Source organism: Erpetoichthys calabaricus, chromosome 8, assembly GCF_900747795.2.
Source record: "Erpetoichthys calabaricus chromosome 8, fErpCal1.3, whole genome shotgun sequence".
NCBI lineage: Eukaryota > Metazoa > Chordata > Cladistia > Polypteriformes > Polypteridae > Erpetoichthys > Erpetoichthys calabaricus.
In genome coordinates this window covers 92,044,908-92,062,128 of record NC_041401.2, presented here as the reverse complement: position 1 = coordinate 92,062,128, position 17,221 = coordinate 92,044,908, and the positions used below count along the sequence as shown (strand labels likewise).

The 17,221-nt window shown below is 36.6% G+C and overlaps 1 protein-coding gene across 1 annotated transcript in view; it reads left to right on the top strand.

Annotated features, from left to right (window-relative positions):
- The window catches only part of nf1a (neurofibromin 1a), a 456,100-nt gene that overhangs the window by 421,851 nt on the left and 17,028 nt on the right, over positions 1 to 17,221 (top strand). The window contains 3 exon segments of the mRNA XM_051931227.1: positions 4,387 to 4,529; positions 4,714 to 4,760; positions 10,130 to 10,346. Coding sequence (XP_051787187.1) covers positions 4,387 to 4,529; positions 4,714 to 4,760; positions 10,130 to 10,346 — 407 coding nt within the window.

The following is a 17,221-nucleotide window of genomic DNA, read 5'->3' as shown; positions in this document are numbered from 1 at the left end:
AAACAGAGGTTCTTCTTATTGGTTCTAAATCAACACTTGCAAAGATGAACAGTTTTTTCTCATTTAATTGATAATGCTATTATACCCATTTCCAGGTAGATAAAAGAGTCTAGGTATCATTCTGTACATTGCCCCTTCTTTTTCTTAACAAATAACATTTCCATTTTTGAAATGTTTCTGGACTAAGTCCTCCCCTCACATAGCATAGCACTGAACGTTTGATCAGTGCTTTGGTTATGTCCTGCATGTACTACTGCAATGCCATTCTCTGTGTTATTCCTAATGAAGTAATTCATTGGCTGCAGCTCGTACAGAATTCTGCAGCCAGAACAATTACATGTTCCAAGTCTACTGATCACATCTCACCACTACTCTTTCAACTTAATTGGCTCCCTGTGCCTCAACAAATACATTTTAAAATATTGTTTTTAATGTTTAAAGCCCTTCATAGTGTTTCCCCTACCTAACTCACTGACCTTCAGCTGACCAACACTCCCTTTCGTTCCCTCATCCTAATCAGCAAGTTTACTTTTTGTCACATTAAACTCTGCATCATGGATGCTAGAGCCTTCTTCCACACTGCACCTATTCTCTGGAACTCTATTTCCTCTCACATTTGCCAGCTGGACTCTACAACACAATTGAAAACCATTGTAAAAACTTATCTGTTTAGGCTGGCATTCTCTCTTTGTGTACAAATGCTGGAAAGCTCAAGACTTTGTTTTATTATGTTTAATTTTACTGGTGTCATTTTGTTTGCTATTTTTAATTTTTGTCAGGTGACCTTGAGTGTTTTGAAAAGTCCATTTAAATAAAAAGTGCTGTTATTATTACTATTATTATTATTACTACTACTACTGTTCATTATCGGTATTGACTGTCAAAAAATGGCATTGGTGCATCCTAATACTAATAATACTCTTAAATAAAATTATTAATAGATTGCTACTGTCAGGCACAGTTTCTCATCCGTTATCGTTGACATCAGATCTTGAGGCTATTATGATTAACATTTATACCAGAGAGCAATTTGAAATGTACCATTTTCTTTTTAAAGTACTTGAAAAAGTAGTAGCCTTACAGCTTCAATCTCAAGTTAATCACATAATACTGTTTGGCATTTAGAACAGTTACTATACAGAAAATACATTAACCCATTTTCTTCAATACATTGAATGTGTTTGGATGGTCTAAATTCTACAGGCAACTATTGGCAGCATTAATCTATTACACAGGCATGAAAATTATGCATTGTTATTTTTCATGATTAGATTTTAGATGAAGTGTCCATAATAAGAAAGAAAAAGACATTCTAGTAATTGGTATGAAGAAGGTATTGTTACTTTGAATCTGGAGTCCAAAGTATTAGTCCACCTCATATGCTGTATAAGAAACCTGTTTTTCTTTTTCTTTTTTTCACCAGCTAAGAGATACAGGGAACATGTGGTATTTATTTACTATGCCAGATAGAGAGGAGTGAATTAGTGCATTTATTTTAAACACAATCGAGGATTGCAGTGTCATTTTTCCAAGCTGTTTAAATTATTCTGTTTGCAGCTTTCAGTTAATTTCCTATTTGTATGTCTCTACATAGAGCTGACTTTGAATTCCTTCTATCTCACCTATAAAACTTTATATGTTTCACTACACAACAAAGTTTTTGCTTCTTGAACACTTTTGGGTTTTTCTTATAGATTTTTGGGTGCTGATCACAAATATCACATCAAAATGTACCCATCACATATCGTTTCAGTTTTGTCATGATTTTTTCTTATATTTGTATCCAAACATCTTCGCTCCCGTAAGTGACTTATCAACAACGGTTTGTGCAGCATGGGCATGTCCAAGCATGGAATCAGGCCAGGTTGGAAGCTGTTCTGTAGAAGTTGACATCCTGGGCAGGTCTGAATGAGCCTGATGCTGTCTCAGCATGCTATAAAGGTGGCTTGCATACACCGATCCTGCTCATTTGGTTAATATAGATAGTCAGTGTGTATGTATAGAATCAGTATAGTAAAGTATAGTATACACTTGTGCCTCAGAGACGTTGAATGACTACTCTTGTGATGAAAGCTTATCATCTGTATTTTGGCTGCAAAATTGGTGATCAAGACAAGGAATGGGCGCCTCAAATTTGCTGTGCACCATGTGCTGTCAGTCTGAGAGCCTGGCTCAGAGGCACTTGAAAGATGATGCCGTTTGCTGTTCAGGTGATATGGCAAGAACAGAAAGACCACGTGACAGACTGTTACTTCTGTTTGACTAATGTGTCTGGTTCTTTGCCAAAAACAAGAAGTCAATTGAATATCCTAATGTGCCTTCAGCAATGAGATCCATGCCACATGACGACAGTTTTCCAATTCTGAAACAACCATAGGATTGGACCTTAGACGAACCAGATGAAGAAACTGCAATGCAGCGTACTGACAGTGACATTGACCCGGATTTTGAACCGTTCTCATCAGGTGATCCACATCTGATAACACAGTCCGAATTGAACGATTTGGTCAAAGATTTGGGTCTGTCACAAGCAAAAGCCGAGCTGCTGGGTTTGAGACTGCAGGAATGGTGTTTGCTGTCACCAGGTACGAAAATTTCTGTGTTTCGAAGCCGACATCATGATATAACCAAATTTTTTGCACAAGTCGACAGTCTCTGTTTCTGTTGCGACATTGAAGGATTGTTCTCGGCCTTGGGTTGTGATGACAACCCGGAAGAGTGGTGTGTCTTCATTGATTCGTCAATGTTAAGCCTGAAAGCTGTTCTGCTACACAATGGCAACATTTATCCTTCAGTACCTGTTGGCTATGCAGCACACATGAAAGAAATGTTCGAGAATATGGAACTGCTGCTGAAGCACGTCCAGTATAGCAGGTACAACTGGAATATCTGTGGAGATCTTAAAGTCGTTGCTCTGTTACTAGGACTGCAGCTCTGCTATACAAAGTACTGTTGTTTCATCTGTGAATGGGACAGCCGTGTCAAAGAGTCGCACTATTCTCGACAGAACTGACCACTCCGTTAAAAGTTAGTTCCAGGACAGAAAAATGTGGCACATGAATCACTTGTCGACCCGGCAAAGATATTTTTGCCTCCTCTTCACATAAAACTGGGACTCATGAAGAATTTTGTGAAAGCACTGAACAAGGAAGGCGAAGGTTTTCGTTATTTAAGACAGATGTTCCCAAGAATAACTGACGCCAAGATCAAAGAGGGCATTTTTGTTGGCTCCCAGATCAGACATGTTATGAGTGACAAGTGGTTTGAAAATCTGTTAGTTGGGCTGGAAAAAATTGCCTGGAAAGCCTTCAAAGACATTGTTGACAATTTTCTGGCCAATTACAGAGCCCCAAACTACATTCAGCTGGTAGAAAAACTTCTCAAAGCATACAAGACAGTGAAATGCAACATGCCACTCAAGATTCATTTCCTCCACTCACACTTCTTCCCCGCAAATCTCAGTGCTGTCAATGACGAACACGGTGAAATGTTTCACCAGGACATTGCTACGATAGAGAAACAATACCAGGGCAACTGCAATCCGTCAATGCTTGCTGACTACTGTTGGACACTGCAACGTGATGCACCAGACATTGAATACAAAAGAAAATCAGGAGCAAAACACCTTTAATTCTGTTGAATTTAATAGCTTATGCGAAACATAAACGTAACTAAACTAAACATTATTGTCAGTAAACATATACTGTAAATGTCAATTTCTCAGAATTCCTACATGATGCAGTAAAACCAAAACTATATTTTTGCATACCCAGTAGGTACCTGTCACAATCAGCAAAAACTTTTCAGGGAGCAAGACGTTTCAAAAAAATTGTTGTGCAGTGTTTTGGACTGTTTAATTAATTAAACATAGTATTACCTACATCACCAAATTTACCTAATAATCAGAAGAAACCAAACTTCTAAAAAAAATTTTAGGATAATTAATTTTCTGGAAGTTCAATCTTATTTGTAGGAAGTTGAAGCTGTAGCTACATGATCCTTAAGCGTTGGAATGACGTAGTGTAAGGGCTTACCCTTTATTCACAGCACTTAAGTCCAGACCAAAATACATACTACTTAAGTCTATCATACCCTTATTAGAGTTGCTGATTAAGCAGTTTATATTGAAAATTTGTTTGTTAGTTGTTCACTGAAATATGAAGTTTGGCAATCATTATTAATTATCATAGATCCACTTCCATTTCTCAGAATCCTACTGTAGCACTTGGTGCTGTTGCTACAGTGCTGTGCCAAGCATCCAGTCCATGGAATGAGTCGTTTTAACTAGAATCCTTAGCACTCATTGAACAGTTAGGTGCTCATCAAACTATGTATGGATGGCTGCCTGCAGAATCGTCATATTTATTAGTTTTGCTTTATTTTCAGCCACAGCCTAATGGACTCAAAGATAAATACTCTCCTGTCACTGTGCCAAGACCCAATCCTTTTGAATCCAGTGCATGGGATCGTTCAGAGTGTTGTATACCATGAGGAATCACCACCACAGTACCAGCCTTCATATCTTCAAAGTAAATATTTATGGAGTTCTGTTAACAAATAAAGTTCTGTGTATTCTAAATTTAATATTAACATAATATAACATTAATAGACAATGATACAGTATTATCTATTTGTTTTATAGGATTGCAGTTCTTGAAAATTCTTGTTGATAAATGCTGCCTCTAAATGAGATTAACATATTTCTTACTGCAGGTTTTGGCTTTAATGGACTGTGGAGGTTTGCTGGCCCCTTTTCCAAGGTATGAATTTTCTCCTTAACTAAAAACACTATAGGAGTAGAGTTATGTTTGTTGTTAGCCTTTATTAGAGAAATGAGTTAATTATTTAGTATTCAAATGCAAAAACATCTTAAAATGTTTTTAAAAAATGGCATTTTAACTTGTTTCTGAATGTACTTCAAGGTTATAGTCAAAGGCATTTTTGTTTTACCTTGAAAAAGAAAAACCCTGGTTCCACCCTCAAATTCCTTAGCAGCTTGACCAGATTGTCACATCAGTTTGACTCAGTAGCTCAAGAGAAATGCTAGAGGAGATTTAAGATGATGACCATATGCCCATGGACCTTTCTCATGTGTAGCGAATCTACATTCACGGTCAAGTTATTTTCTTCCAATGCTATGCACTTTTGAGATCTCCAACCGACTGCATCATTGGTCATCTGTTCTTTACAATATGTAAGAAAATGTCTTTCAGGTAATAAAAAGCCCAGATATTCTCAGGATCCAAATATATTTGTCCTAGTTGTGACAGTGCAACCACAAGCCAATTTAGGACCGTTGGAAAGTTCAACTCTGGATCAGAAAAACAGCTGTGTAGTTCCCCTCACCTGACAGAGTGTAGTTAGGGAAAAAAAAGATGACACACCGTGATAACAAAGCAAATACTGAAGTTACACTCTTTTGTAAGTGAAAGAAATAAGCATTCATGGAAAGTCATCTGTCATGTCAAGTGGTGTAACAATTGCATTTTCTTGTAAAGTCATATTTCCTGCCATTTTTTTCTCTTCCAGAAAGTTTTTATGAGAAAACTTTCAAAGTGATTATAAGATGGTCTGTGGCCAAAGTCTTTAGAATAATTGAGTTGTAACAAGGAGGAAGATACTGTACATTGGGAACTATCATATTTGATATGCTTAGATCAACAATTTTGCTCCATTAATGGGAAACTGAAACTCTTCCTGTTAGAATTACCAGCAAGAGAAAATGTTCATTTAAAATGTTTACAGTCCACCATATTCTTTAGTACATAAAAGTTATGTTTGCAATGACAATTTCATCAAACCCTGCGCAGGAGATCTCTTTCTACCAGCTTGTTTTATATTGCCCATATGCAACACTTATGAAGAGAAGTTAAAGAGTATCAGTAGTTGATTGCATTTTTCACAAGACTTACTGTAAATCTGGCTGTGGTAGTATTCCTGTTAAAAGAATTAACAGTTTGTTTTTTTAGCTCACAAATAGGACATACACGTTAATGTATTGAAGATGAAATGTGAAATGTATCTCTTATCTTCTTTGTTTTTTTTTCTGTATTAAGTCTCATTTTAATACTTTGTGGACATTTTTATGTTAAGGGAGCTTGTTCCTTTCTCTAACTATGTCAATAATGTTCAAACAAGGTATAATTTTAGAACACAGTCATGGACTAGTAATGCAGAAAATTTCAAAAACTGTTCGAAAATAGTGGTTTCTCATAAAAGCAAAATGATGGTTAATGGTTATGTGACAGTTCCACATCTATTCTAACCTTTGATATGCTTCAGGAGAACATGAAACAAATAACAATTCTTGGGAAGCTATGATTTATTCATAAATCACTACACCCGAGTTTGGTGGAGGAAAAAACATCCACCCAACTGCCACATACCAAACAATGATGAAATTACTAGCATTTGTAATAGGAAAGCACCTACTGCTACACAAATGATCAGGTAGAATGTACTAATAACAGTATGTCAAGAGCACGGTGTTCCACATGTGGATCAGGTTAAGACCAGGTAAAATATAAGAGCTTATCAATGCTGTTTAAGGACAATACAGTTCCAAAACTCTGGTCGTGACCCGAAGTAATTTCCCCCATAGGTTTGTATGTGAATACAATTAATCCGTTCCAGACCGTACGAACTGTATGTAAATATATATTTAAACATTTTTAAGCACAAAAATAGTTAATTACACCATAGAATGCCCAGCATAATAGTAAACTAAATGTAAAAACATTGAATAACACTGAGAAAACCTTACGTAGCCTTACGAACCACTCGCTGTAAACACTTTTTTTTAATGAATAAAAAAAAGGGAAGAACATCCATCCATCCATTTTCCAACCTGCTGAATCCGAACACAGGGTCACGGGGGTCTGCTGGAGCCAATCCCAGCCAACACAGGGCACAAGGCAGGAAACAATCCTGGGCAGGGTGCCAACCCACCGCAGGACACACACAAACACACCCACACACCAAGCACACACTAGGGCCAATTTAGAATCGCCAATCCACCTAACCTGCATGTCTTTGGAATGTGGGAGGAAACCGGAGCGCCCGGAGGAAACCCACGCAGACATGGGGAGAACCTGCAAACTCCACGCAGGGAGGACCCGGGAATCGAACCCAGGTCCCCAGATCTCCCAACTGCGAGGCAGCAGCGCTACCCACTGCGCCACCGTGCCGCCAGGGAAAAACATGAACATTTGAAAAATCTGTAATTTAATAAACAACCAAGAAAAGTAACATTACGAACCGATCGCTGTAAACAGAAGTGAAGTGGAGGTTAAAATCCAATAGAAAAAAGTCTTCATTAAGTACAACAAGGTTAAAACAATGCTCGAATCAGTCTCTTTAAAAACAAGCCCGGTGCATTCTTTAACTGCCTTCTCAGCCTTACATGGCCAGCTCGCTCGCGCTCTCTCTCACTCGCTCCTGCACAGGGAATGCACAGGGAGAGACTGAACACGTGTGGAAATCATCGGCGTGTACAAACTGGAAGGAAAACTGGCTTGTTCGTCACCCGAGTGTGTGGTCGTAAACAGGTGCAAATGTTTGGCAAACTTTTTGGTCGTACCCAATTTGTACGTGGTTCGAGATGTTCGTGACCTGAGGTTCCACTGTATGCATATAAAATTATACAGCAAATACTTCATACAATTTTAAAAGAAAATATTCACTAACATAGCACCTAGTTACGTCTTTGGTATGCGGAATGCACAAAGAACAGGCATACATTACTCTAATAGTGCTAAGGTGGGCATAAGCTTTTTTGTACTCACACATAGAAAGCAACTTGACATTAGGTTTACAGAAGATAACATTCAGTCAGATATTTTCTCAAATGATAAGAGAAGTCTGTTATACTACAATTCTGAGTATTTCACATGGCATGACATGTCTGTAAAACAGACACATGTAATAATGCAAGGCATCACTTAGTAACTAATTTGTGTCATCTCATCATCAGGAAAACATTGTGCATGCTAACGATACATTAAATTGAAGATACTCTGAAGCTTACAGTATTCTCATCAAAATGACACTGACGATAACCAAGACTTTATATTGCTGTCATCAGAACTCCTGTTCAGAGAAGGGTATCCTCAGTTATAGTTTTAAACTAGAATGTGGTTATCAGGGACTTATACAATGGAAAAAAGAAAATTCTATAATTGATTAAATAATTTTGGGCACAAGTACTACCGAGAGACTTTCACCATTACTAGTTCTTCAGAGTTTCCGACAAGAATCATTATAATCAAATTAAATAATGTCTTTCAGAGGTGCAGCCCTGTAAGGAACAATCATAGTGGCACGCCAATTGCAAGCAGTAGCAATAAATTCTCAGTACATGCAATTCTTCCAATTCAAGATTGCATAACTAACATTTCCCTCAAAAACTGTGGTGGAATCTCATGTTTCAGTCTCCCAGTCTTCTGTCCACTATCAAGCACCTTACCCAAATATAGGGAAAACTCTTTGTTTGTTTGCAACCTACATTAGCTTACTACATGCATGGACTTTGTTAGACAGGAATGGCCAACAGGATCAAAGTCAGCATGGCACAAAAGAATGATAGTGTACTGTTATTCTAAGCCATAGTCTAAGTTATTCTCTGGTTTAAGAAAACCATGCCTCACATTACCCCCTAATTGTCTGAACTAGGAATTATAACTTCCTTAAAATGTGTCCAAATTACAAGAAATGTCTTCACAAATTGCTTGCATTTAATAGTTTGAACAGTCTTCAGTGTTAGTCCTAGAGAATACATGCTGTAACAGCACATACTTTAAATACCTTTATACTGCAATTGTCCTTAAGGCTATTCTCCATAGGGACATAATCCTGTTCCTTTTGTTGTTTACAATAGTGATTTATAATGTATTTTTTACTGAACTTCTAAGTGAAGTTTTCTGCATACAATAGATTGAAACACGGCCAGTGGGAAAGGAAGGCTTAAATGAAGCGTAGACATAAGGTGTTTTTTTCCATATTGCCTGGATAATTTTAAAATGTCATTAGGGGAACATGGGATCTTTGGGAAATAATTGAGTGTGCAATTATGTCAGTAGCCTTTACACTGTTTTTTTTAGGAAACAAGATTTGAAAATATTATAATAATTTATCTATAGTCTGTAGAAATAACAGAACTTACCCTATTAGGGTATCTTGCACTCTGTTGACTGAAAAAATGCTCTACAATAAAATGTGGAAAAAAAAGGGTTGTGATCTTATAAGAGAGATAATTTACTCTTGTAACACAAAGTTGATACCTTTGTATTAGTATATTCAGCAGACGTCCTCTACAGACAGAAACTACAGCAAACCCACATTGAAATAAATTGGCTTTAGCAACATACATGATAAAGTGTCATTTATTATAAAAACTGCAGTTTATTGACAGTACTCTTTTTTCTTTTTTTTATAGTCCCAAATGTTTAGAATTTGTTATAGTATGAAGTGGTCCTTTATTAACTCTTATGGATATGCACATTTTAGCACAATTAATCACGTGCAGTTGTTTTTCAATATTAGTAGTATTTTCATATGTACAGAGTGCAATGAAATTCTTGCTTACATGTCCAACCAGCATGCAGCCTGTTGTCACTCTCTAGTGTGATGATAAAGAATGCATAACTATGTTTTATTTAAAAGAAAATACAAACCATTTGGTCTATTTTATTTGTCCTTTGTGGAACGTACTGTATATAATGAGATCAAATTTATTTGTTTTCTTGGGTATGCCCTGTTTCCAGGTAAAATATCAGTCTTGCTTAGAATGAATATGAAAAGGTATACTTTGTAAAGTCTACTGGACTTTATATTTTAGTACTGCTGACATACAACATCTCATTATAGCTACAGTAAAGTTCATTGTTCTTACTGAGTGATAAGTAGAGAACTCAATGACTTTTTAACATTATGAAAAAAGGAACATAAAGTGACTGAAATAGAAAAGGTAAGTGAAATACCACAGAATTTCCATCTTGTGTAGATCATGAAGAATGTGTACAGAGAATGTTGTTTCGTAACAGAAAGTAGCAGTTCAAGTATTCTGTGAAGCAAGTTTTTATTATTTATTCCTTACATTATACTGTTCATTATTTTATTCTTTGTTCAACAGCAAACACAGATTCCAGACTACGCTGAGCTAATTGTAAAGTTTTTAGATGCTTTGATTGACACCTACCTTCCAGGCATCGATGAGGAGGCAAGCGAGGAATCTTTGCGAACACCCACTTCCCCATACCCCCCTACTGTCCAGAGCCAGCTGAGCATCACCGCCAATCTGAACCTGTCCAACTCCATGACATCTCTGGCCACATCCCAGCATTCCCCAGGTCAGCATGCCTTTGACATGTTTCGACAGTGCAGTAGTGGGGTTGTATTAAATTTAGTGTAACAACATACTTTGAAACCTACTGAGAAGGTTAGAAGACTGGCCTTTGGATCTCATTTGGTAGTACTGAAAAAATCCAGTATTACCTGATAAAATGGGTTTGGAATTTAAATCTAAAATTTGTACTTTTATGTAAAGCAGTAGAACCAGCATGCTATCTTCCAGAGTTCTGTACATAATTCATTATCTACGATAGCTATGAATGTAACTTCTCATTTGTTTTCCTAAAATGTAGTTTCTTGCATTGTTTTGTCTTAAAAACTTGCCAAAAGACTTTTTTATATGACACCTTCTTTGTACTTTATTAAGAATGATTTTTGCTATTTGTATTCATGTTATTTTTTGTTTTTTTCTTTGGATTCCAGTTTTTTCATAACTCTTTTATTTAACTGTTAAAACATGCAAGGGAAATCTTATTTAAGAATGTCTGTGTGTCATAATGATAGGGTCAGACCGTTTGCATACTTTCTCAAAATAGAAAGTAAGGAGGGGTAGGAGCACTTCTGCTTGTGTGCAGCTGTGCTGCAATGCCCTAAACACACAGACCATGAAGTTCCATGTTCATCACAAATGTAATATTGAAAGCTAAATTGAGGAAGAAAGCAGAGTAGTTAAGGTTTGTTATAGTCAAGTAGTGGTAAACAATAAATATTAATGTTTTCGCTATTAGTTGTATGTTTTTTCCATATAACACAAGAGGCCACTAACCTAAGGTGCTAATAAGGCTGTTTTAATTGTGCCATGCTGAACCTCTTTTGTTACCCATTAGCTAAAGTAAGCACCCTGACTTTGACCATAGCTGTGTGTTACATGTAGATTGAACTAAAGGTTGCTGACTACAAGTGTTTATTTTTGTTACATAGAAATTACACTAAAGGTTTTGCTTTTTCTTTTCTTTAATTTTCTTATGTATATGTTTTTTGCACTTTATAACATTATGTGCACTTACTATCTGTCAGTTTTTTACATTGCAACTTAATTGGTCGTTTGGTTTACCCACATTACCCAATGTTTACCCATTTGAGATTCTCTAATGTTATTTGACAGAAAAATCCTTGTATAACTAAAGGCTATAGTGCTGTAATGAGCCGTGAATGTTCGATCAGCCTGTAGCCCGCAATTAGTGATAAAATATTTCAAATTAATAATTTGTTTCTTGTCTTGTTGTTTTGTACTGCAGATGCTCCTGTTGGTTGTAATTATCTAGATTTTGATTTGCTTAAAATAAATATATTTTTTTAATTTAAATTTTGTTTTTTTTTTTCTTGTCTTAACCATCTATCTGCAGCGATCAAATTGCAGACTTCTTTTTCTTATAATTTTGAGTGTAATTATAAATCTGCTTTGCTTTGAGGTATAACTCCTCCTTATTTCATTATTTAGAGGTGAACTGACCTTAAAAGTAAACTTCAGGAATGATTGGCAAATCACACAAATAATGCAAAGCAGCTTAAAACTGCCTGTCAGTTCCACTTAAGGAGTACATAAGAACACTTTAGCACTTAATGCATAACAGGTATCCCTTAAAACAGTTTACTGATTTAGTTAACTACAACATCAATGCTCTCCAATTAACCTTTGGTTCATTGTTAAAGCATTTACATGTTGTAATACTGAGAGCCCCAGAACTTCCATCCTAGAAATGTATTTTTAGTATGCTTTTAAGTTTTATGGTTCTTGGTTTTTTAAATTTTGCAATTGTTTTAAAATTATTTTTCTGTTTTCCATAATAATCATTATTCTTAGTTGAAAACTCAGTTTTGACTTCTTATACTGATAAACAAGGTTCATGTTTAGGATAATAAAGACTGTTGGTTGTGGGATGATAATAAAGACTGTTGGTTGTGGGATGGATGTTCACTGTTTACAGTCCTTCTCCCCTTTTTGTAAACTAAAATACAGCATTTTATCATATTTTCACATACAGAATGTCTATGTGTCATGCTTCAGTTTGGCAGTTGAAGTAGTCAATTATTACATTTTGTAAGTTCAAATAAACCCTAATGATGGTTACTTTGTGGAGGAATTCTCTGTTGTAGATATTGCAGGATAAATTTAAGATGCTATGTAAAAAAACTATAAGAAGAATTGGCAAGGTAGAACCTTCAAAGTTGATGTGAAGGTACACAGTTTTATGTTGTTTTCATTGATTGAGAATTGTGTAAACTAGTAAATGACTGAGAATAGCAGAATCCTTAGTACCAACGGCAAATATAAAAGTAAGCACAGTCATGTGTATGTTGGCTTATTTTATCGTGAGGAAACAAAAAATGACAAAGGAAAATCAGTTTTGTGTTGCATGTAACCTGATTTTATGTTTACCTCATTTTCAGATTTGGTATAATGCATTACTGAATTCATTCTGTTGTTATGACAGTTTTTCACAAGACATACTGTATATCTGGCTATGGTAATATTTCCGTTAGAAGAATTAATAGTTTGCTTACCATGAAAACACTGACACATTCAATACATATTTGATCATCCTTTTGTTTTCCATCTGTTTTTAGTACAGAAATATCTTCATTGTGTACATTATGTTACCAAATTTAAATACCCAGTGACTAAAATTTTCAGTCATTAGTTTATCAACTCTACCCTCTGATACTGCCATATACACTATTGAAATGCTTGTCTTATGAGTAAGTACATATCTGACTCCTTTACATGATTTGGTTGATTTTAGGATGTTTATTGTTTCAAATAATAACTCAAGAAGGAATTGTCACCGTTAAAAAATGACAACAACAACGTTGTTAATTTATATAGATCATTCTCATACCAAAAATCTAATTCAAAGTGCTTTACAAGCAGTAAAAGAAAGAATTACAGCAACATTTATTTATATAGCATGTTTCCATACAAACGATGTAGTTCAAAATGAATTATTATGAAAATACTTTTCAAGATGAAGAAAAAAGAAAAATATAAAAATAAGATTTGGCAATACTAAGCAACAAAGAATAAAGTAAGGTCCGATGGTCAGAAGGACAGAAAAAACAAAACAAAAAAAAAACTCCAGTGGGCTGGAGAAAAAAAACAAAATCTGCAGGGGTTCCAAGGCCACGAGACTGCCCAGCCCCCACTGGGCATTCAGGCTAACATAAATGATCTAAATCAGTCCTCGTGGTTTACAGGCTTCATGTGGAAGAATTAAATGATGATGGTCATGTGGACATCTGGCCTTCAATCCATCAATGTAGGGACTGCATGGTGCCTTGATCAGATGGTGGTGGCACAGATCACCACCACAGAAAACTGGATAAAGAACAGCAGAGAAAGTAAGGGTTAGTACGGATTGCGGTGCCATGATAAAAACGATAATTAAATGCATATTCAGAGTATCATGGTTACACTAAATTGAAGCTATAAGAAAGCCATGTTAAAATAATGGGTTTTTAGCAGTTTTGTAAAGTGTATTAGCCTGGCAAATTACTGTCAGTAAGCCTTTCCAGATTTTAGGTACATAACAGCAGAAAACTGCCTCACCATTTCTTTTAAGTTTAACTGTTGGAATTATAAGCAGACACTCATTTGAAGATCTAAGGGTACAATATGGAGTGTAAAGTGAGAGGCATTCTGAAATATAGGATGGAGAGAGATTATTTAAGGCTTTGTAAACCATAAGCAGTATTTTAAAGTCAATTCTAAATGACACAGGTAACCAGTGTAGTGACATCAAAACTGGAGAGATGGTTCTGGCAGCTGCATTCTGCACTAGTTGCAATCGATTAATGTCTTTTTTAGGTAGTCCTGAGAGGAGTGCGTTAGAGTAATCTAGTTGACTTAAAACAAAAGCATCTTGCAAAGTTATAAGGGATCTAATTTTTGGTATATTTCCTAAGTGAAAAAATGCTGTCCTAGTGATTTGATCAATATGTGATTTAAAATTTACATCAGAGTCAATAATTACCCCTAAATTCTTTACATCTGTCTTGACTTTTTAGCCTAATGGATCAAGTTTATGTCTAATATTCACATTATATCCATTTTGCCAATCACTAAGATTTCTGTTTTCTCCTTATTTAGTTTAGGAAAATTACTACTCATCCACTCAGAAACATAAGTAAAATATTGTGTCAGTGAGACAAGAGAGTCAGGGTCATCCGGAACTATTAATAAATATAGTTGTGTGTCGTCAGCATAGCTCTGGTAGCTTACAGTATGCCTTGAGATAATCTGATCTAATCGAAAAGAGCAATGGACCCAGGATAGATCCTTGTGGAACACCATACCGAATATCATGTGTCTTCGAAGTACAATTACCACAACTAACAAAGAATTTTCTACATGTTACAGTGCATGCGGAAAGTATTCACAGCACATCACTTTTTCCACATTTTGTTATGTTACAGCCTTATTCCAAAATGGATTAAATTCATTTTTTTCCTCAGAATTCTACACACAACACCCCATAATGACAATGTGAAAAAAGTTTATTTGAGGTTTTTGCAAATTTATTAAAAATAAAAAAATTGAGTAAGCACATGTACATAAGTATTCACAGCCTTTGCCATGAAGCTCAAAATTGAGCTCAGGTGCATCCTGTTTCCCCTGATCATCCTTGAGATGTTTCTGCAGCTTCATTGGAGTCCACCTGTGGTAAATTCAGTTGATTGGACATGATTTGGAAAGGCACACACCTGTCTATATAAGGTCCCACAGTTGACAGTTCATGTCAGAGCACAAACCAAGCATGAAGTCAAAGGAATTGTCTGTAGACCTCCGAGACAGGATTGTCTCGAGGCAGAAATCTGGGGAAGGTTACAGAAAAATTTCTGCTGCTTTGAAGGTCCCAATGAGCACAGTGGCCTCCATCATCTGTAAGTGGAAGAAGTTCGAAACCACCAGGACTCTTCCTAGAGCTGGTCGGCCATCTAAACTGAGCGATCGGGGGAGAAGGGCCTTAGTCAGGGAGGTGATCAAGAACCCGATGGTCACTCTATCAGAGCTCCAGAGGTCCTCTGTGGAGAGAGAAGAACCTTCCAGAAGGACAACCATCTCTGCAGCAATCCACCAATCAGGCCTGTATGGTAGAGTGGCCAGACAGAAGCCACTCCTTAGTAAAAGGCACATGGCAGCCCACCTGGAGTTTGCCAAAAGGCACCTGAAGGACTCTCAGACCATGAGAAAGAAAATTCTCTGGTCTGATGAGACAAAGATTGAACTCTTTGGTGTGAATGCCAAGCGTCACGTTTGGAAGAAACCAGGCACCGCTCATCACCAGGCCAATACCAACCCTACAGTGAAGCATGGTGGTGGCAGCATCATGCTGTGGGGATGTTTTTCAGCGGCAGGAACTGGGAGACTAGTCAGGATAAAGGGAAAGATGACTGCAGCAATGTACAGAGACATCCTGGATGAAAACCTGCTCCAGAGAGCTCTTGACCTCAGACTGGGGTGACGGTTCATCTTTCAGCAGGACAACGACCCTAAGCACACAGCCAAGATATCAAAGGAGTGGCTTCAGGATAACTCTGTGAATGTCCTTGAGTGGCCCAGCCAGAGCCCAGACTTGAATCCGATTGAACATCTCTGGAGAGATTTTAAAATGGCTGTGCACCGACGCTTCCCATCCAACCTGATGGAGCTTGAGAGGTGCTGCAAAGAGGAATGGGTGAAACTGGCTAAGGATAGGTGTGCCAAGCTTGTGGCATCATATTCAAAAAGACTTGAGGCTGGAATTGCTGCCAAAGGTGTATCAACAAAGTATTGAGCAAAGGCTGTGAATACTTATGGACATGGGATTTTTCAGTTTTTTTATTTTTAATAAATTTGCATAAACCTCAAGTAAACTTTTTCATGTTGTCCTTATGGGGTGTTGTGTGTAGAATTCTGAGGACAAAAATGAATTTAATCCATTTTGGAATAAGGCTGTAACATAACAAAATGTGGAAAAAGTGATGCGCTGGGAATACTTTCCGGATGCACTGTAAGTAAGACTCAAACCAATTTAAGACTTTACCAGAGAGGCCCACCCACTGACTAAAGCAATTTATAAGAATATTGTGATCAATGGGATCAAATCCCGCACTGAGATCTATGAGGATGAGAACAGATAAATGGCCTCTGTCTGCATTTACCTGCAAGTCATTTACTACTTCAACGAGTGCAGTTTCTGTACAGTGATTCATTCTAAAACTTGTCAAGAACAGAATATTTATTCAAGTGATCATTTAGCTGTGTAATGACTGCCTTTTCTAGAATTTTACTTAAGAAAGGCAGGTTAGAAATAGGTCTAAAATTTTCAAAAACAGAGGAGTTGATTATTTTTTTGAGCAGGGGTTTAACAACAGCAGCCTTAAGACAGTCTGGGAAGGCTCCCATATCTATGAATTTACTATGTCAAGAATACAATCAATTAGCACGACGGATACTTCTTTGCATAAACTTGTTGGAATTGGATCAAGGACGCAGGTGGCAGGTCTCATTTGAGAAATGATTCTATATAAATTGGGTAAATCTGTCCTTGTGAAAGAATTTAATTAGCTTAACATGGAATACCAAGGTTTAATAAGATCAGTATTGGGGGGATGTACTATATTATTTCTAATATCATTAGTTTTGTGATTAAAAAATATAGCAAAAGCCTCTGGACATTTTTGGAGGCATTCCATTGAGTGACCTGAGTTTAGCAAATTCTCAATTGTAGAGTATAAAACTCTTGGATTACCAGCATTGTTATTTATAATTTAAGAGAAGTAAAACCACCTCTGAAGACGGACTATGTTGTTGTATTCTGTTATTTTAGCCTTCAGTATTTCATAGTGGACAGTCAATTTAGTTTTTCTCCATTTATGCTCAGCTCTCCAACAT